The 20395-nt window shown below is 46.0% G+C and overlaps 2 protein-coding genes across 9 annotated transcripts in view; one reads left to right on the top strand and one right to left on the bottom strand.

The window, feature by feature from the left end:
- Positions 1–5700, bottom strand: part of MRE11 (MRE11 double strand break repair nuclease) — a 31539-nt gene extending 25839 nt beyond the window's left edge. The window contains exons 1-4 of one of the 5 annotated variants that reach the window (XM_028726083.2): positions 5578–5678; positions 2324–2431; positions 394–479; positions 91–229 (exon numbers count right to left, since the gene is read on the bottom strand). In XM_028726083.2, coding sequence (XP_028581916.2) covers positions 91–229; positions 394–425 — 171 coding nt within the window. In that variant the 5' untranslated portion in view covers positions 426–479; positions 2324–2431; positions 5578–5678. Of the gene's footprint in view, positions 1–62; positions 230–393; positions 495–2323; positions 2432–5577 lie in introns of those variants that run through there. The other 4 variants (XM_028726081.2, XM_028726080.2, XM_028726082.2 and 1 more) reach the window with 4 other exon arrangements.
- Positions 5701–5839: 139 nt separating this feature from the next.
- On the top strand, positions 5840–16645 carry ANKRD49 (ankyrin repeat domain 49). 4 transcript variants are annotated; one of them, XM_028726087.2, is made up of 4 exons: positions 5840–5972; positions 6198–6323; positions 11443–11880; positions 13783–16645. In XM_028726087.2, exons 3-4 carry the CDS (start codon positions 11620–11622, stop codon positions 14242–14244), a joined length of 723 nt encoding a protein of 240 aa, XP_028581920.1. In that variant the 5' UTR covers positions 5840–5972; positions 6198–6323; positions 11443–11619; the 3' UTR covers positions 14245–16645. The 4 variants fall into 4 exon arrangements, with proteins under 4 accessions (XP_028581920.1, XP_028581922.1, XP_028581921.1 ...); XM_028726089.2 differs by having other exon boundaries at positions 11530–11880; XM_028726088.2 differs by lacking the exon at positions 5840–5972 and adding an exon at positions 5979–6097.
- The last annotated feature ends 3750 nt before the right edge of the window (positions 16646–20395 follow it).

A 20395-nucleotide genomic window follows, 5' to 3' on the forward strand; every position in this document is an offset into this window, starting at 1 on the left:
CAGAGAGGTGTTGGCACATTAAAACACTGATTTCTAGAAAATACTGGTCCCTTGATGCTAACCTTACAAAGTGTTATAAAACTGCCTTGCCTCATTATCTTGAGCAAGTTTCAATATTTCATCAAATGTTACAAACGTATCATTTCCACGTGCCGCGTCCTTCTCCAAGTACCCAAGATGAATGTCGGTAGCAACCAAAATTTTAAATGTAGCATTTTCTTCATCATCCCTAAACATGGGGAGGGAAACGTAACACTGTTACTATGCGATTATACGGCAATGAAGCATTTTGCAAAAGTCAGAAGTTGCACTCCCTGAATTCTACAACCATACAGACTCAATTCTATAAAAGGATTCACACAAAGGGGAACAAAATATTAGCAGGGGACTTACTTGGAAGTAGCAGGCCTCATCTCTGCAATCATACCGGCGCCCCAAACCCACGGGGCTCCTTACAGTTCAACAGTGCAGCTGTACCACTGAACATTAAGAGACTGAAAAAAGAAGATTCAGAGTCAGGACCTAAGAGTAACATCCAAAAGAGGAAAATACAGTGGTGCCTCGCAAGACGAAATTAATTCGTTCTGCAAGTTTTTTCTTCTTGCGAGTTTTTCGTCTTGCAAAGCACGGTTTCCCATAGGAATGCATTGAAAATCAATCAATGCGTTCCTATGGAGACCGTCCGGGGACAGAGGGGAAGCGCCGCGCACCTTCCCCTCTGTCCCCGGACCTGTTTTAAAGCAAGGGGCGGCGGGGAGAAGATTGCTTCTCCCCGTTGCCTGACCCGCAATCTCCAGGGACAGAGGGGAAGGCGTGCGCGCCTTCCCCTCTATCCCCTCTTTTGAAGCAAGGGGCGGAGGGGAGAAGATCGCTTCTCCCCGTTGCTGCCCCTTGGTTCAAAAGGGGTCCGGGGACAGAGGGGAAGGCGCGCACGCCTTCCCCTCTGTCCCCGGAGATTGCGGGGCAGGCAACGGGGAGAAGCAATCTTCTCCCCGGCCCCCCTTGCTTCAAAAGAGGTCCGGGGAAAGCGGGGAAGACGCGCTGCGCTTCCCCGCTATCCCCGGAGCTTGCGGCGCAAGCTTCGTTTTGCGAAGCAAGCCCATAGGGAAATGCGTCTTGCGAAGCGGCTAAGAAAACGAAAAACTCCTTCGTCTAGCGAGTTTTTCGTCTTCCGAGGTGTTCGTCTTGCGGGGTACCACTGTACTCAATGACAATCTATAGGCAAAGTATAAAACTGATACAGTGGTACCTCAGGTTACAAACACCTCCAGTTACAGCTCTAAAGACACTTATCGTATTTTTCGCTCTATAAGACGCACTTTTCCCCTCCAAAAAGTAAGGGGAAATGTGTGTGCGTCTTATGGAGCGAATGCAGGCGGGAGGCTCTGCTCAGTGCTCCCTTTAAAGAGCCGCGTGGAGTGAGTGGGGGCTTTTCCCCAAGGAGGGAGAACGGCTGCCCTTCTCCCTCCTCGGGGAAAAGCCAAGAGCCGTGCACACGCTCCGTGCACTCTTTAAAGGGAGCGCGGCTCTTGGGGGAGCCTTCATCCCGCTGCCCGGGAGAGGTTGCGCGCGGCTATCCCATAAGCCAGGACAGCAAGAGGGATCGCTGTGCAGTGATCCCGCTTGCTGTCCTGGCTTCTGGCTTAGCCGTGTGAAACCTCTTGAGGGCAGGGGGAGCCTTCATCCTGCTGCCCTGAAGAGGCTTCGCGCAGCTGTTCCAGAAGCCAGAACAGCAAGAGGCTATCCCAGAAGCCAGATCCCTCTTGCTGTTCGGGCTTCTGGGATTCAGAATATCTTTTTTCTTGTTTTCCTCCTCCAAAAACTACGTGCGTCTTGTGGTCTGGTGCGTCTTATAGAGTGAAAAATACGGTAGCTCCACTGAAACAGTAGGACTTTCTCCTGAGTAAACATGCATACAACTGCTTTGCATTGAAACTTCTTTAACATTTGTTACAATAACAGCATAAAGTCATAATCAGCATGGCCTATGCATGTTGTCTACACACAAAAGAAAGTCCCTCTAAGTTTTCTTTAGAAAACTCGCAGCCCTAAGAACACATAAACTTGGTCTTTGTGACAATGTTGGTTTTCTGTTGGTCATAAAGAAATTACTGGTTTTTCTGTTAATTTCTTTGAAGCCTCACCTTGAAAAGTGACAGCCCCACCTATGGAGGAAGACAAGCTAAGGCTTGAGCCTGGCGTGGTGACTCAAAATTTGACTGGCATTCCTCTTTTGAGATCATGCAATTCTACTGCAATCTCGGTATCTATAGTAACTTATCTATCCAAACACATCCTCAGGAATAGACTGAGGCAGAATTACCTGTCCCCAGAAAGATTTGAAAGGCACTATGAATCATAGAGTGAGAATGGGAAGCCTCCTCCATGTTGGGATCCGGGCATAGAGAATGGCAGAATGATCCAATCACACCTAATGGAATGATCAATGCATAAGCAGAGTTTAACTGCACCTGCCTCCTCACCAATGACAAGCACCTCTAAGCATTCACCAAAAATCATGTTTGCTTTTTGAGAAAACATTGATTATTTTCTTCTCCATCCTCTGTGGAGGTTGACAGTGGCAGTAAGATTGTTTTTTTGTTGTTGTTGTTGTTTTCTATCTCAGAGAACTTTGGGGGTGGAAGTAAAGATTTGTTTTTCTCCCTTTCCATCGGGCCTTTGCAGGAAGCAGCAGCTAAACACTACTGGTCTTTTTTGAAGAAAAAATGTCATGCTGAATAAAAACTACAGTGGTAACTTGGGTTACAGACGCTTCAGGTTACAGACTCCGCTAACCCAGAAATAGTACCTCGGGTTAAGAACTTTGCTTCAGGATGAGAACAGAACTCGCGTGGCGGCAGCGGGGTGCCCCATTAGCTAAAGTGGTACCTCAGGTTAAGAACAGTTTCAGGTTAAGAATGGACCTCCGGAACTACTGTATTTTTCGCTCTATAAGATGCACCAGACCATAAGATGCACCTAGTTTTTGGAGGAGGAAAACAAGACAAAAAATATTCTGAATCCCAGAAGCCAGAACAGCAAGAGGGATCACTGCGCAGTGAAAGCAGCAATCCCTCTTGCTGTTCTGGCTTCTAGGATAGCTGTGCAGCCTGCATTCGCTCCATAAGACGCACACACATTTCCCCTTACTTTTTAGGAGGGAAAAAGTGAGTCTTATAGAGCAAAAAATGCGGTAATTAAGTTCTTAACCCGAGGTACTACTGTACTTCATTTCCTTCTTTTCTCCTGAGTCAAGCTTTTGCAGCAAATGCCAGCAGTGTCTTGCTACTGTATCCTGCAAAAACACAACAGGAAGAGAAAGAAGCAAATTGGGTAGCTTCTTTCCCTTATGCTGAATTCAAGTGATGCTGGAGTGTTTTGCAAACACCTAATTCAAGTGAAGTGTTGTTTAAGTATTTTGGAAGCACATCTTTTGAGTTTTGCTCCAACAAATGAAACATTATTTGTTTGTTTATTATAAAAAAAATTTATAATAATTCAATAGGAATTCCCAGAGTAGTTTACATAAAAGAAAAAAACCCCGAAACAATAAAAATATAGGTAAAACAAAACAAAAAATGATTGTAAAGCAGACAGACTAAAAAGGCAACAAAATCGTAAGATCCAGATTAATAACAACAATCAGGGCTAAAATTAAGTCCAAAAGGCCTGTTAGTTTCTTTTAAAAATTATTTTGCCTGGCACCAAAAGGACAACAAAGCAGGCCCTAAAAGATAAGCACATCAAAACTGGGATAACACCACTGATAATCCACTCATGCATGGACACAGCAAGCAACTTCTCCTGTAGGTAGATGATTCTGCTGAGATGTTGGCATGAGGCGTGATAATGACCACAGCCTATGGAATTCCAGATACGTGATTAGCAGATACACAGCAGGCAACCTCCACTATGGGCAGCTAATTCAACTTTAATCTTAATGTGAAGGGTGACCAAATGATCAATGTGATGCCAGAGGCTTATTCAGGAAGCGGCACAGCCAGAACACTCCATCATGAAGAGACACAGCAGGCAACCACCACATGAGGTGAGGAAGATGCAAATACAAGATCAGGCCTTCTGGGTGGCTCCTTCCCCCTCCATACATACTCTGTGACCTCTTCTAGCACTGCCTTTTATCTATTCAGCTGTGCTTTTAGATTTCCATCAAAGGTTCTTAATCAACCTTCAGGTAAGCCTCTTTGGACCACTCTACGGGAAGGAGGCTAACAAAGGCAACAAACAAACAAACTTCTTCTGCTTAAGTCCCGGGGTGACAGATTGATCACACCCAAATAGAAACACCAGCGGCTTTTCCCCTGGAAAGAGGCACTTGCCGAAGCAGAGACTCATGGAGAGACACAGCAGGCAACATCCTCTATGGGCAGAAAACGACTCCTTGGGGTAGCTCTGTAGGTACTAGAGCGCGAGGCCCTTAGACAGGCACAGGCAAACTTGGCCCTCCAGATGTTTTGAGACTACAATTCCCATAATCCCTGACCACTGGTCCTGTTAGCTAGGACTTATTATTATTATTATTATTATTATTATTATTATTATTATTATTTGTTTATACCCTGCCCATCTGGCTAAGTCTCCCCAGCCACTCTGGGCGGCTCCCAAACAAGTGTTAAAAACAGTACAGCGTTACATATTAAAAACTTCCCTGAACAGGGCTGCCTTCAGATGTCTTTGAAAGAAAGGATAGCTGCTTATTTCCTTCACACCTGAAGGGAGGGTGTTCCACAGGGTGGGCGCCACTACCGAGAAGGCCCTCTGCCTGGTTCCCTGTAACCTCACTTCTCGCAATGAGGGAACCGCCAGAAGGCCCTCAGCACTGGATCTCAGTGTCCGGGCTGAACGATGGGGGTGGAGACGCTCCTTCAGATATACTGGACCAAGGCCGTTTAGGGCTTTAAAGGTCAGCACCAACACTTTGAATTGTGCTCGGAAACGTACTGGGAGCCAGTGCAGATCTCTCAGTGTTATATGGTCCCTGTAGCCGCTCCCAGTCACCAGTCTAGACGCCGATTAATTGCAGTTTCTGGGTCACCTTCAAAGGTAGCCCCGTGTAGAGCGCAGTGCAGTAGTCCAAGCGGGAGATAACTAGAGCATGCACCACTCTGGCGAGGCAGTCTGCCAGATGGGAGTTGTAGGCCAAAAACATCCTGCTCTTAAATCTGTCAGGGCCATGAGTTCGAGCCCCGTATTGGGCAAAAGATTCCTGCATTGCAGGGGGCTCGACTAGATGACTTCCGTGGGCCCTTACACTTCTACGGAATCTACTGCAGTCTCGACGTGAGGGAGGGATCAATGGAACAAGCGTGTTACGCAAGACACGCAGCCTTCTGCACGTGGGAAGAAACCCCCTTTTTTTTTTTTTGGTCCAGTTATTTCCTTTCTTTCCCTGGAGGCTATTTTGGGGGTGAGGGATGGGGAAGATGTCTGAATTCTACTTCAAAAGCGAAACTTCTCCCTCGGAGGGCGGGAACGGGCGGACTAGGCCGCAGCCTCTACCGGAGACCCAGCACCCCTGATGCCGCCTCACGCGGCGCCTCACGCTTCCCGCGCTCTTACCCTCCTTCCCGGCGCGCGGCCTACGACGCAACGCCTCCAGATTCCATAGCGCCGCGGCTATTGGGAGCGGGGAGGGAGAGAGAGAAATAACCCCGCCCCTTTCCGGGCGCGCACGCGCAAGGCCCATTTCGCGACAAGCGTCCTGAACCCCGCCCCCCCCGCCTCCGAGCTAGCTCCTCCTTTTTCCTTCGTACCCAATGCACGCTTCAGGCCACGCCCCCTCTCCTCTTCTAAACCCCGTTCCCCAAGCACTGCAGGCAATCCCCACTGCGCAGCCGCAGCAAGGGTGAAAGAGTGACACGAAAGGCCCGAGGAAGGCCGGAAGTCCCCCCGGCGCCTGGGGTTGCTGCCGGTCATTCCTTGGCCCCGCCCCTTCCCCCGGGCTGGAGGCGGGGGTGAGTTTCCCCCGCGGCGCGTCCGAGACGGGCTGCTCCGAAAGCCCTGCGGAGGTTCCAGCCGGGTCCTCCAGCCGAGGGGCTCCGTTTTTCGGGCGTCGCTTGCAAAAAAAGGGGGGCAAGGGGTATTAATTATTATTATTATTATTATTATTATTATTATTATTATTATTATTATTATTATTGAAATATGATGGGTTAATGAATTGCTTTCTATTTTGCCAGCCTTTGGAAACCTGATGCTTCTGGTTCTGGAGCGCTGCAGCTTGTTGCAAAAAAAAAGAGAGAGAGAATGAATCACGGCATGTGTCTGCTAAGCAACGCTGAGTTCAATGGGACTTCTTGCTCAAGGTAAGTTGCTGCAGCGAGTCGTGGGATTTTGCAAGCGGAGGAGCGCAAATGTCAGTTTCCTTGGAAACCAGGATGCAGCTGGGTATTTTTTATTTTATCTCCTAAAATTTATACACCGCTTGATTTTACCAGCAAAGTAACAAACCTCAAAGTGGTTTACGGAAAGCATAAAATCAGGAGAACGTTTACCGTACATTATAACATGCAGAAAGTTAGAATGCTAAATCAGATCAAAACTCACATCAGCATTTCTAAGCACCTGGGACAGTGTGTGTAAACAATGTATTTAGCAGGCACCAAAAAGAGCAGAGTGTACAGTGGTACCTCGGGTTACTTACGCTTCAGGTTACATATGCTTCAGGTTACACACTTCACTAAGCCAGAAATAGTGCTTCAGGTTAAGAACTTTGCTTCAGGATAAGAACAGAAATCGGGGTCCGGCGGCACAGCGGCAGCAGGAGGCCCCATTAGCTAAAGTGGTGCTTCAGGTTAAGAACAGTTTCAGGTTAAGAACACACCTCCGGAATGAATTAAGTACTTAACCCGAGGTACCACTTTAGTTTTTAGCTCTGGCATATGTAATGTGAAGATTGCAACCCAAAAAGCCACTTTCTTTCTGGTAGAGCATTGAGCAATTCTTAGGCGATTGTTTTGCATGTTGAAGCTCGGGGCCGTCTTTAGCATATGCGGTGCCAGGGTGCAAAAAACTGCCCAGCGCCCCCAATTTGGGGGGAGGGCAGGCCAAAGTTGTTGAGCTTTGGGGGGGGCACGCAACTCTCTCCCATGCCACTGCGGGAGGAAAGCAATCCCCACGGAGGCTTGGGAGGGAAGCTGCACGCCTCGTGTGAGCAGCATGCGTGCGCTGGGCGGGCCTCTCGACATCCCACCAATCCCAGGCGCACAAGAGGGTGGAGCCAGCTGGCTGCCTCAGCACCAGCGGCAGAAAAGCCTGTGGCGCTCTGACAGGCTCTGCTCTGCCCTGCAGCGGCTGTCGGCTGACCTGGTTCTTCAGTCTCCAGACTCTCGGCCTGGCGCTCCCAGTGCCCGGGTGCTGCACACCCCTAGTGCCTATGGGTAAGCTGGCCCTGTTGAGGCTTAATATAGTTTTTGTTTACAATATACAAAGCAGGTACAGGCTTCTTGTGGCCTGAGCTAGGGCAGCTAGCCGCAAAAGAGGACCATTCATCTTCCAGTGTGTAAAGGGACCCGTGACCATTAGGTCCAGTCGTGGCCGACTCTGGGGTTGCGGCGCTCATCTCGCTTTATTGGCCGAGGGAACCAGCGTACAGCTTCCGGGTCGTGTTTCCAGCGTGACTAAGCCGCTTCTGGCGAACCAGAGCAGCGCACGGAAACGCCATTTACCTTCCCGCCGGAGCGGTACCTGTTTATCTACTTGCACTTTGACGTGCTTTCGAACTCCTAGGTTGGCAGGAGCTGCGACCAAAAAACGGGAGCTCACCCCGTCAAGGGGATTCGAACCACCAACCTTCTGATCAGCAAGTCCTAGGCTCGGTGGTTTAACCCACAGCGCCACCCGAAGAGGGTATTTTAGTGTGTGAAGTTTGAGTGACAAGCTGTACCCGCTGAAATCCCTCTTCTACACAGTTGCCAAAGGCGAGGAGGCCCTGTCCTTTTGCATCTGACCCCCCCCCCCCGCCTGATCCTATGCATGCTTACTTGGATGTAAGACCCGCTGAGTTCAGTAGGAGCTAATCACACATAAGGCTGCAAACCCCATTCAGTGAGATTCCCACTGAGTCTGATAGTAGCTTATCTCACATGGGAAGTTGCCATGAGCGCAGACACAGAGTGTGTGTGTGTGTGTGTGTGCGCGCGCGTGCGCGCGCGCGCAAAAAGCACACCTCTCCACTGTAACTCTTGAGTGAGTAGGGGTCCTATTGCCTGTCTGCATGCTTCCGTACTGAAAACAATGATTTGGCGCTAATCCAATATGTGGTCAATAATTTCCACTTACCAGTTTATCGTGTATGCTGCCTGATGCCTTTGTCTCCATGGCAGTATCCCAACAATTGTATGCTTTTGTTATATCTCTTTGTTGCAGCGTTGGTTTTTGTAATAATAATAATAATAATAACAACAACAACAACAACAACAACAACAACAACAACAATAATAATAATAATAATAATAAAATTAATAATAATAATTTATTATTTATACCCCACCCATCTGGCTGAGTTTCCCCAGCCACTCTGGGCAGCTTCCAGCAAAATATCAAAATACAATAGTCCATTAAACGTTAAAAGTTTCCCTAAGCAGGGCTGCCTTCAGATGTCTTCTAGAAGTCTGGTAGTTGTTGTTCTCTTTGACATCTGGTGGGAGGGCGTTCCACAGGGCGGGTGCCGCTACCAAGAAGGTCCTCTGCCTGGTTCCCTGTAACTTGGCTTCTCGCAATGAGGGAACCGCCAGGAGGCCCTCGGCGCTGGACCTCAGTGTCTGGGCAGAACAATGGGGGTGGAGATGCTCCTTCAGGTATACTGGACCGAGGCCGTTTAGGGCTTTAAGGTCATACCAACACTTTGAATTCATAGAATCATAGAGTTGGAATAGAATTGTGCCTGGAAACGTACTGGGAGCCAATGTAGGTGTTATGTGGTCTTGGCGGCCGCTCCCAGTCACCAGTTTAGCTGCTGCATTCTGGATTAGTTGTAGTTTTTGGGTCACCTTCAAAAGTAGCCTCATGTAGAGTGCATTGCAGTAGTCCAAGCAGGAGATAACGAGAGCATGCACCATTCTGGCGAGGGAGTCCATGGGCAGGTAGGGTCTCAGCCTGCGTACCAGGTGGAGCTGGTAAACAGCTGCCCTGGACACAGAATTGACCCCTGCGCCTCCATGGACAGCTGTGAGTCCAAAATGACTCCCAGGCTACGCACCTGGACCTTCAGGGGCACAGTTACCCCATTCAGGACCAGGGAGTCCTCCACACCTGCCCGCCTCCTGTTCCCCCAAAACAGTACTTCTAACCCTAGCCTGCTGGATATCCTCAAACAGTGCGACCAAGGCAGTTTCAGTGAATCCCAACTGGAAGGGATCTAATGGAATGGAAGATTTTACGGACATTCTTCAAGTTGAGATCGTATATTTGCTCTATTTGAGAGGCCTTTCTTCAGGTCCCGCCTCTGAGGCAAGGCACATGGGTAGCTAACTGACCTTGTCGGCTGTGGTGCCCAGGATTTGGAACAGCATCCCAAGAGAATTTTAACTGACCCCCTCACGATCTGCTTCTTAGACGGGTGGCAGTGACTACAGTGGTACCTTGGGTTACATACGCTTCAGGTTACAGACTCCGCTAACCCAGAAATAGTACCTCAGGTTAAGAACTTTGCTTCAGGATGAGAACAGAAATTGTGCTCCGGCGGTGTGGCAGCAGCAGGAGGCCCCATTAGCTAAAGTGGTGCTTCAGGTTAAGAACAGTTTCAGGTTAAGAACGGACCTCCGGAACGAATTAAGTACTTAACCTGAGGTACCACTGTATTCTATTCAAGCAATCTTCTGTAGGAGTCTGATTTTATTATAATAAATAGCTTTGTGGCATCGTAAAGACTGACAGATCTATTATGTGAGATAGCCTTCCCCCAATCGGTGCCTGTCAGATCCCCCCGCCCCTCCAATTAGCTTGTATGGCTAATTGCATTATGGGAGTATTAGTACAAAAAAAAAAAAAGGGCAGCAGATTGGGGAAGGCCGCCATAGGTTTTCATGAGCCGCAGTCCCATTTCATCAAATGCATTGTGGTATTATGAGTTTGTCTACAGCGATATTGGAGGAGAGCAAAACAAGTAGACTGTTAATCACACTGGCTGTTCACAGCGCACTTGTTGTGGATAATGCAGGATAATGCCTAATGCATCTGATGAAGTGCACTGTATTCCACTAAGACTTGTTCCCTAATAAATTGGTTACTCTTTACACTGCCACAAGACTCTTTTACTGCTTTTGGAATGTTTTGACTATGTATTTCAAGTTTGTTTGTATTTTGTTGTGAACTTGAACCATAGTTTTTTCCTTCATTTTATTATATAAGGTAAAGGTAAAGGTACCCCTGCCCGTACGGGCCAGTCTTGACAGACTCTAGGGTTGTGCGCTCATCTCACTCAAGAGGCTGGGGGCCAGCGCTGTCCAGAGACACTTCCGGGTCACGTGGCCAGTGTGACATCGCTGCTCTGGTGAGCCAGAGCCGCACACGGAAACGCCGTTTACCTTCCCGCTAGTAAGCGGTCCCTATTTATCTACTTGCACCCGGGAGTGCTTTCGAACTGCTAGGTTGGCAGGCGCTGGGACCGAACAACGGGAGCGCACCCCGCCGCGGGGATTCGAACCGCCAACCTTTCGATCAGCAAGCCCTAGGCGCTGAGGCTTTTACCCACAGCGCCACCCGCGTCCCATTTTATTATATAGCTGTCTTCATATTTGTAAGCCTCCTTGTTTGGTTTACTTAAAAATAGATAGTGGCATGTAAATTAATCAGTAATAGTAATAATAAGATTGGGAAGGACAGGGAGGAAATCTTACTGGCCTAAGTTTGGACATACCGTATTTTTTGCTCTATACGACTCACTTTTTCCCTCCTGAAAAGTAAGGGGAAATAAGACGTGTGTGCGTCTTATGGAGCGAATGCAGTCTGCGCAGCTATCCCAGAAGCCAGAACAGCAAGAGGGATTGCTGCTTTCACTGCGCAGCAATCCCTCTTGCTGTTCTGGCTTCTGAGATTCAGAATATTTTTTTTCTTGTTTTCCTCCTCCAAAAACTAGGTGCGTCTTGTGGTCTGGTGCGTCTTATAGAGCGAAAAATAAGGTAATTGCCACAGTCTCGCCACACAATGCTCTCGAAGATATCTAACAAAATGACTAAGTTTTGTGTGATGCCATAAAATGCCGTCTTATACAATACCTATTCACTTTACCTGACCTTTCATAGGAGGCGTAAGGTCTGATATAAGCCGGGATTTGAGAGCAGAAGGATTCCTTTATTTTGCTCCTGCACTACCACAATTCTTAATTTTTTTCTTCTTATTTTAGTGTTAAATGCTAAGAACTTATTTCTTTTTGTGTGTACTGGTCACTGTATTAATCATTTCTTAATTTTTCTTTCTCTAAAGGTTGCCATGATGTTGATGCAATCTATGCCACTAGCCTTTGCTAGCTGTTTCTATGTGCTTGTAACTTCTGCTGATGAACAATTTCAGGAAATGAAATGAGCTAGAAGAGGAGGAGGAGGAGGAGGAGGAGGAATTATTTCACATGTAAATTGGGGCTTGAGAACTCAAGTCTGCAGAATGAATGAAAGTGGGAAATCTTCAGAGAAGAACATAGAGGAGGATGCAAAAGATTATAGAGACTTTCCTGAGAGCTTTAACCAGCTTGAATTGTTGGAGACCCACCGGCACCTGATCCCCACAGGAACACAGAGTCTTTGGTCTGGAGATTCTGACGATGAAGATCAGGAAGAAAAAACCGAGGAATGGTACCAGGCTCAAGAGAAGAAGCTGGAAAACAACCCAGATAAGCTTCTGCTTTGGGCAGCAGAAAAAAATAGAGTAAGCCATTTCTTAATCACATTTGGGAAATTCATACTGGGGCTGTGTGTGTCGTGCCAGAAACCTAAATTTCTTCAACCTGATGTGGACAATCATTCCAGGCTTCATGATTTATGAAGCTGATAATGAGTGCCAAAGCTGAGCGCTCTTCCTTTCCGTTCTCCCTCCTCTCATCATGTTCTGGCTTTGGCACAAAGTTGTTGAGGATTTATTATTATCACAAATGAATGATTCGTTACATTTGTTAGTCACTTTGTACAAAAAAAAGTCTCAAAATGCTTTAATTGGATACAATACCAAGAGATAAAATAAACTAGAAGGCAAAGATCTAGCAAACAATATACATTACAAAATTCCTAAAAAGCTCATCTAAGAGTACAATAGGCCTACCTCCCTGCCTCGGCCCCCACCCAACTAAAAGATGAGCACCACAGTGGATGCTAACTTAAATATTATCCAAGAACTGGATTCTTTTAAGCTATTTTCCTGATTTGTTAACCCTAAGTCACAGTACTTAGGGCTGGCTGAATACCAACCAGGAACATCTAATCAAAACCAGGGTGCAGTGAGGGAACTGAGGGTTGCTCAGACCTGGTGCCCATTCCTAGCTTCATAAATAAAGTTTAGTGAGGCCCTGGATTATTGTCAGACTTGGGGCACTGTGACACGCTTCCTGCTATGCAGAAAAACTGTAGTTGCGATGTGGGATTTGATGTTTCATCTCCATGCTTCTTAAGTGGTTTTGCACAGAAGCCAAGGCCAATAAACATCCTTGTTTATTGTGTGCTATAATCAAAGCAGTTCTCTTAAGAGGTTTCAGTGTTACTTCATTCTGTCCCTGCAACGGCTCTTGCACAATAGAGATCCAGTGGAATGTGGTGGATAGAGTGTCAGGCTAGGAACAGAGAGACCCAGGTTCAAATCCCCACTCTGCCATAAACCTTGTTCAGTGATCTCGGGCCAATCACTCTTTCTCTCAGTATATGCAGTTGTAAGGGGGGGAAAACAGGAAGGGAAGACCCATGTACAGTGGTACCTCAGGTTAAGAACTTAATTCGTTCTGGAGGTCCGTTCTTAACCTGAAACTGTTCTTAGCCTGAAGCACCACTTTAGTTAATGGGGCCTGCCGCTGCGCTGCTGCTGCTGCACGATTTCTGTTCTCACCCTGAAGCGAAGTTCTTAACCCAAGGTACTATATCTGGGTTAGTGGAGTCTGTAACCTGAAGCATATGTAACCCGAAGTGTCTGTAACCCGAGGTACCACTGTATATCACTCCAAAGTCCTTCCAGGAGAGATGGGGCAAAAACATCATATCTAAGTCAACTATTATTAACAATTAATTATTATTATAAACATTATTACTGTTTATTTAATAATTTTGTATACCACTCTTCATCTGAAGATGACAGGCCAATTCACAACATAATAATACAAAACGAAAACACGAAATGCATAATAAAAACTGAAGCAAACAAATCAATAACATCCCTCCCGAGGAACACATTTTAAAAGCCATAGAATGTTAGCGAGCCAAACGCCTGGTTGAAGAGAAAACGTTTCATTCTGGCGCCTAAAGATATGTAACAAAGGACCCAGGTGAGTCTCGTGGGGGAGAACATCCCACAAACTGGGGAGCCACTGCAGAAAAGGCCTTTTCTGTGTTGCCTTGATGCGGCCCTCTCATGAGGGAGGCACACGAAAAAGGGTCTCAGGCGGTGATCACACATGGTCCAGGACAGATCGCATCATTAGGCTGAGATAGAATAAATTTGACTGAAGTTCCGTGAGCTTTATAGCTGAGCAAAGTATTGGTTCAACGTCTTCAGTACTACTCTTGCTGTAAAAGCAATGCATCTAGCTTGCAGGCTTGCTGAAACTTATTTGTCTCTTCACCCTCGCAGCTCAGCACGGTGCAAAGGCTCCTGTCTCAAAACCTTGCTCCAGTAAATGTCCAGGATGAAGATTTCTATACCCCTCTCCACCGGGCTGCCTATAACGGGCACTTGGAAGTTGTACGGGAACTGATTGCCCACGGCGCGGATGTCCATGCCTTGACGGTGGATAGCTGGACTCCCCTGCACAGTGCCTGCAAGTGGAACAACACCAAGATAGCATCGTTCTTGCTCCAGCATGGGGCAGATATCAATGCTCAGACCAATGGCTTGCTGACTCCACTTCACCTTGCCGCAGGGAACCGGGAAAGCAAGGAAACCCTCGAACTCTTGCTCATGAATCGCTACCTAAAGCCAAATCTCAAGAACAACTTGGACGAGACGGCGTACGATATTGCCAGGAGGACTGATATATATCACTACCTGTTTGAGATTGTCGAAAGTTGCACAAATTCTGCGTCCGATTCTTAGAAGTTGCATACGTTTGAATGTCGAAACACACACACTGCCAGTAGCCTTTGTAAGAAGTTCTCTTTGTAATTGCACTCAAAAGTCGGTGCTTTCAGCCCCACCTCTTTGGTGTAGCTTTACTCTGTGAGATGCTGAAATGAGGTCTCGTTTTGTTACGATGTCATTATTTTTATACTATAAACCACTCTACCCTTAAACTTGTGAAACATTTCCACTTTTACTTGAAAAGCTCTGGAGGAATCCTAAATATCTTGGGGCTGTTTCCCACATTGACTACTTAACGTGGCAGAAGCACTCCCATCCGTCAATCTCATATCCCAAAGCATGGGAATACACAGGAGTTGGGAACCAGCATTGTTTGAAACATTTGGGGTGTTTTGTTTTTTCCTTTTAAAACCATTGAGAATTACTGAGACCTCTCTGCTGACTTACAGGGGCTGTGCAGCCTCCAGGCAGTTGTAATGAGGTTAGCAGCTGCCCATCAACAGAGGAAAAATACCTTCTCAGCTATTAAAAACTGAGCTACCCTGAAATCAAAAAGTGCAATGTGATGGTCAGATTTCAGTGTCTGGTGCAATATATAATATACCTTGTCTGCCTACCTTCAAACCATAACATTTTATGTGCTCAGATTTTGCTTTTTAAAGGGATAACATGAATGAATGGAAATAATATGCTGGGATGACATTACTTATTTGATGGCTGTGTGAGCAGGATTTGAATCCTCATTCAATCCTACTGATGGATTCAATTGTTGAAAGTTACGTGGATTCTTTGCTTACTGTTGCCCTCCATAGATGCTTAACAGCGATAGATTTTTTCAAAAGCAAACCTGGGAGCAGAAAACCTTACCTGGAAGTGGCACTATGGATTTCAGAACTTGGTGATTCATGTACTTTCTTCCTTTGTTACATTTTCATATAATGGACAGGGATGAGCTGGATGTCATTCATGAACGAGAAGTAGCCTGTTGTCACACACAGAGGTTTTATCCATTCCAAAGATACTTGGGGCTGGTTCACATAATACTTTTAAAATACAAGTTTGAAAAAATTCATGTAAACAGTAGGTGTTGTCTCTCTACGGCTACATATAATCCCCCCCTATAAATCTTATTGGCTTGTACCAGATAGAAATTGGTAGAAATAGGTTCTCAATTTCATGTACAGTGTCAATGGGTAATGTATGAATTGACATACATGTAAACACTGTGTTTGCTCCTTTTGAATGTCTTGTGTGAATTAGCCCTAAATTAAAAGTCAGACCCACTGACATTGGGTGGTAATGTGATGTTACCTCATAACTCGATTCACTGAGGCTGTTCTTGAATAAGTGGCCTAAAGGCTACAATCCAAAACTTGTAAGCTAAAACCCACTTAACTCTGAAATAGACAAACAATCATCAGTGGTAGATCAGCGAGGGAACTCTGGAGCAAAGTGGCTTGCGTATTGAAGCCAACAGTCCTTAATTTTGTAGTCCAAAGACCCAGTTCTGATTACTACTTACAAACTTGAACTTCTTGACTAAATGTGACACTGTGTGCAGCACTCCAATGTGGTCTATAAACTACTTGAATTGACCAGAAAATTACTAGTATGTTATCCTGTTCATTTATCAGCAGACTTTGCTCCATATAATTACATAGTCCCTGCTAAAATCAGTAAAATAATTTCCCTAACTTACTAGAAAGTAAGCCTCATTGTAATTGTAATAGGCAGGTTTAGTTTTCTGAACTGATTACCAGTGCTTAGCATTAGGCTACACATTCTGCTCTTCTAACGGCACCTCTAAATAAATGTTTCAAGATTTGACATCCAAGCCATTTTAAGTTAGTAGTATGCTAATTAAAGTGGCTAGCAGATCACCATCTTAAGGTTGCACTACAATTTTAGACTGCTTGGGAACCAGTTTAAATGTGACAATTTCTCCCAAAAGAACACCGTGACTTGTAGTTTTGTCAGTGCTGAGGCTTCACTGGAAAATGATTGCCAGTTTTATCTCAAACTGCAATTGCCATTCTGTGGTTGGGAGCTGTGACTAATAAGCAGGTCTGAAACCATTTTAAAGGTGTAGTGTAGAAAAAGGAATTTTGTAGTACGTCTTTAAGTAGTGCAAAATTGCGAAGATCTACTGTAACTGAAAGCTGTAAAGCACTAGTATGTTGTAACAGAGAGAACTGGAGTATTTATTATTGTATGAAACGACAAATACAGATGATATCAAAGTTCACTTTAAAGATTTTTTTATTTTTTGTGAGGTACTTGTTAATGTTTGAAAACCGCATGAAAAGTGAAATGGAATGTAACTGAACTTAATACAGGTAACACTTGAAATACAGTATACTGTAATTCTGCTGTGAGTCTTATTTAAAAATAAAATATTTAGCACAGTGAAACGTGATCAGGTCTTCAGCTGCAAGGTTCATTGCAATGATTTGTGCGTTGATTAAGAGCAGTACAGTACTCTGCATACTAACAGATTTCAGAAATACAGTGCAGCTAAATATCTAAAGGTCTGTATTAAGGGGAAATGAGTAATTGTATGTGTGTAACTGAGGGATTTTATATGCCTGTTGTCTTTGTCCATGGAGTTTTCTTGGCAGGGATACTGGAGTGGCTTGCCGGTTCCTCCTCTAGGTGGATCACATTTGGTCAAAACTATCCACTATGACCTGTTCATCTTGGATGCCCTGCTCGGCATAGTTCATAGCTTCTCTGAGTTATTCAAGCCCCTTCGCCACGGCAAGGCAGTGATCCAAGAAGGGGGATTTTTGAGGGATTTTTTGAATTATGGTGCTGGGGGAGACTCTTGAGAGTGCCATGGACTGCAAGAAGATCAAACCAATCCATTCTGAAGGAAATCAGTCCTGAGTGCTCACTGGAAGGACAGATCCTGAAGCTGAGACTCCAATACTTTGGCCACCTCATGAGAAGAGAAGACTTCCTGGAAAATACCCTGATGTTGGGAAAGATGGAGGGCACAAGGAGAAGGGGACGGCAGAGGATGAGATGGTTGGATAGTGTTCTCAAAGCTACCAGCATGAGTTTGACCAAACTGTGGGAGGCAGTGGAAGACAGGAGTGCCTGGCGTGCTCTGGTCCATGGGGTCACAAAGAGTCGGACACGACTAAACGACTAAACAACAACAAACTGAAGGATTGTGTAGAAGCTAGAGCACTTTCAGGAAAACTGACACTGTCCTTTTTAAAATTTAATTGCATATATATGTTGGCATTTCTTTGAGAGTGTGAGTGGGGCTCACTACTGCCTGTGGTTGTGGTGGAACACAATACAGAGTGTTGTGTGATTAGCAGCACATGATCATATGAAGCTGCTTTTCACTGAGTTGAACTGCTAGTCTGTCTAGCTCAGCATTGTCTCAGCTGATTAGTAATATGCTTTTAAATAGAGATTCCAGAAATTGAGCCTGGAGCTTTTGCATTCAGAGCATGTTATTGGAACTGAGCTGTGGTCCTTTCTCATGCTCAGTGGGACTGTGACTCCTCATACCGTGTGGCCAGCTGCCGAATTTCAAAATCTGGGAAGCTGTGTTTTTGCTGGAACTAAGCCTATTTGCTTAGACAGCATCTTGAGAAGTAGAGACGTCACCTTGCCAACAAAGGTCCGTATAGTTAAAGCCATGGTTTTCCCAGTAGTGATGTATGGAAGTGAGAGCTGGACCATAAAGAAGGCCGATCGCCGAAGAATTGATGCTTTTGAATTATGGTGCTGGAGAAGACTCTTGAGAGTCCCATGGACTGCAAGAAGATCAAACGCATCCATTCTTAAGGAAATCAGCCCTGAGTGCTCACTGGAAGGACAGATCGTGAAGCTGAGGCTCCAGTACTTTGGCCACCTCACGAGAAGAGAAGACTCCCTGGAGAAGACACTGATGCTGGGAAAGATGGAGGGGACAAGGAGAAGGGGATGACAGAGGACGAGATGGTTGGATAGTGTTCTCGAAGCTACCAGAATGAGTTTGACCAAACTGTGGGAGGCAGTGGAAGACAGGAGTGCCTGGCGTGCTCTGGTCCATGGGGTCACGAAGAGTCGGACACGACTAAACGACTAAACAACAACAAAAAGCCTATTTGCCAAACCATGGAGTGTTTGGTGGGAAAGTGCGTCGTTTGTACCTTATCCTATGTGATTCTCAAGATATCCAAGATTGTAAGTATGCTTAGAGAATATCCACATACCATTTTAGTTTATCAGATGTATTTGCATTATAGTTGGATGCCTTCTATGTGATGTCACTTCAGAAGCAAGTAGCAGCACACAGGGACCATACATATTTTAACTATGCTTTTCCCAGGCCTAGTCCAGCACACGGAAAGCACACAGCATGAACAAAGACATGGAGAATCTGCTAGGTGGCGTTTCCCATAGTAGCATTTCTGAAGCCTTAACCCCAAAATGTTCATTCAGCTAGAAAGCCTTGGTTATATTCCTATGCAGACCCTGATGTTGGGAAAGATTGAGGGCACAAGGAGAAGGGGACGACAGAGGACGAGATGGTTGGACAGTGTTCTCGAAGCTACAAACATGAGTCTGACCAAACTGCGGGAGGCAGTGGAAGACAGGAGTGCCTGGCATGCTCTGGTCCATGGGGTCACAAAGAGTCGGACACGACTAAACGACTAAACAACAACATGCAGTGTGTTTACCTAGCTCTATTAAAAAATGATTTCACAATACTACCCAATGCAGGTTTGCTTGGAAGTAAGTGAGTGTGGCATAGTGGTTAGAGTACTGGAGCTGGGTTAAAGTCCCCCCTCAGCCATGAAGTTCAGTGGGTGAACTTGGGCTTGTCACCATCTCAGCCTAACTTGCCTCCCATGATTATGGTGTTAAAAATGGAGCAGGGGGAGAGAACCATGTTTGACCATTCTTGACCTTGGAGGAAAGGTGGAATGGTTGGCATCCATCAGTCTCAGGAGACAATGGAGGAGTGAGCCTTTGGGGTCTGAAGTCAAAGTATTGGAAGGTTACAGCACGTGTTGCAGCTGTAGAGAGCGATACGGGAAAGATGTTTTGTTGGGTTTACATGAGCTACAATATTCTTAATTGTGTGTTTCATTTAAGGGCTCCCGCCCCCCCCCCCCTTGAAGTCAACAGTTGGGAGATAACCTGCTCCACTTTGCCTAAGACCCGAACGCAATAGTCCTTCTTGCGCCGGTTCAAATCCACGGGCTTAAAGCATGCCTAACATGTTGTATTCAGGCCAGACGAGGGGGAACCTTTGGTCCTCCAGATGTTCTCCCTGGCCACTGGCTGTGCTCTTTGGGGCTGATGGGAGTCTAGCAACATATAGACCAAAGGTTCTCCACATCCGATTTAGTTCTAGGCGTGGATTTCAGCGGGGCCGTTTCCATGGGGGGGGGGAGGTCCGGTTGAATGTCTGCCTGAAAGGCAGGTCACAGGAGCCCTGATTGGGATGTGGGTGGCTGAGTGGGAAAGGGGGGGGTGTAGGCAAGCACACTGGTACAAGAAGTTGCAGAGCTGAGCTCTGAGCTCTGCAAGTGCGGCTTTCTCCCAATTGAAGTGCAGAGTGTCTGAGACATTCACAGGGAAACCAAAATGCTTGTTTACAAAGCTATTGTACTACCAACCTTACTATATGCCTGCGAAACATGGACCACTTATAAAAGCCATCTCCAACTCCTCGAAAGATTCCATCAACAGTGTTTCTGAAAAAATGTACACACACCACTTGGGAAGGCAGGCAAACTAATACCAGTGTACTGGAAGAAGCACAGATCACCAGTGTCGAAGCAATGACTCTTCAACATCAACTTCGTTGGACTGGTCAAGTTGTGCCGATGCCTGATTATCGTCTTCCAAAGCAACTACTCTATTCCGAACTTAAAAATGGAAAGCGTAATGCTGGTGGTCAACAAAAGAGGTTTAAAGACTCTCTCAAGGCAAATTTTTAAAAATGTAGTATAAACACCGACAACTGGGAAACACTGGCCTGCGAGCGCTTCAGTTGGAGAACAGCCTTTACCAAAGGTGTCATGGGCTTTGAAGACACTCGAACTCAGGACGCAAGGGAGAAACGTGCTAGGAGAAAGGCACATTGGCAAATCCTCACCATAATCAACTCTCCCCGGAAACCTATGTCCCCACTGTGGAAAGACGTGTGGATCCA

This window comes from Podarcis muralis, chromosome 4, assembly GCF_964188315.1.
Source record: "Podarcis muralis chromosome 4, rPodMur119.hap1.1, whole genome shotgun sequence".
NCBI lineage: Eukaryota > Metazoa > Chordata > Lepidosauria > Squamata > Lacertidae > Podarcis > Podarcis muralis.

What these genes read in the sequence shown, in the direction of transcription:
- ANKRD49 (XM_028726087.2), top strand. Translation starts at nt 11,620, where the DNA reads ATGAATGAAAGTGGGAAATCTTCAGAGAAGAACATAGAGGAGGATGCA. An exon ending in GGGCAGCAGAAAAAAATAGA is followed by an intron (nt 11,881 to 13,782) that starts GTAAGCCATTTC and finishes TCACCCTCGCAG; the next exon opens with CTCAGCACGGTGCAAAGGCT.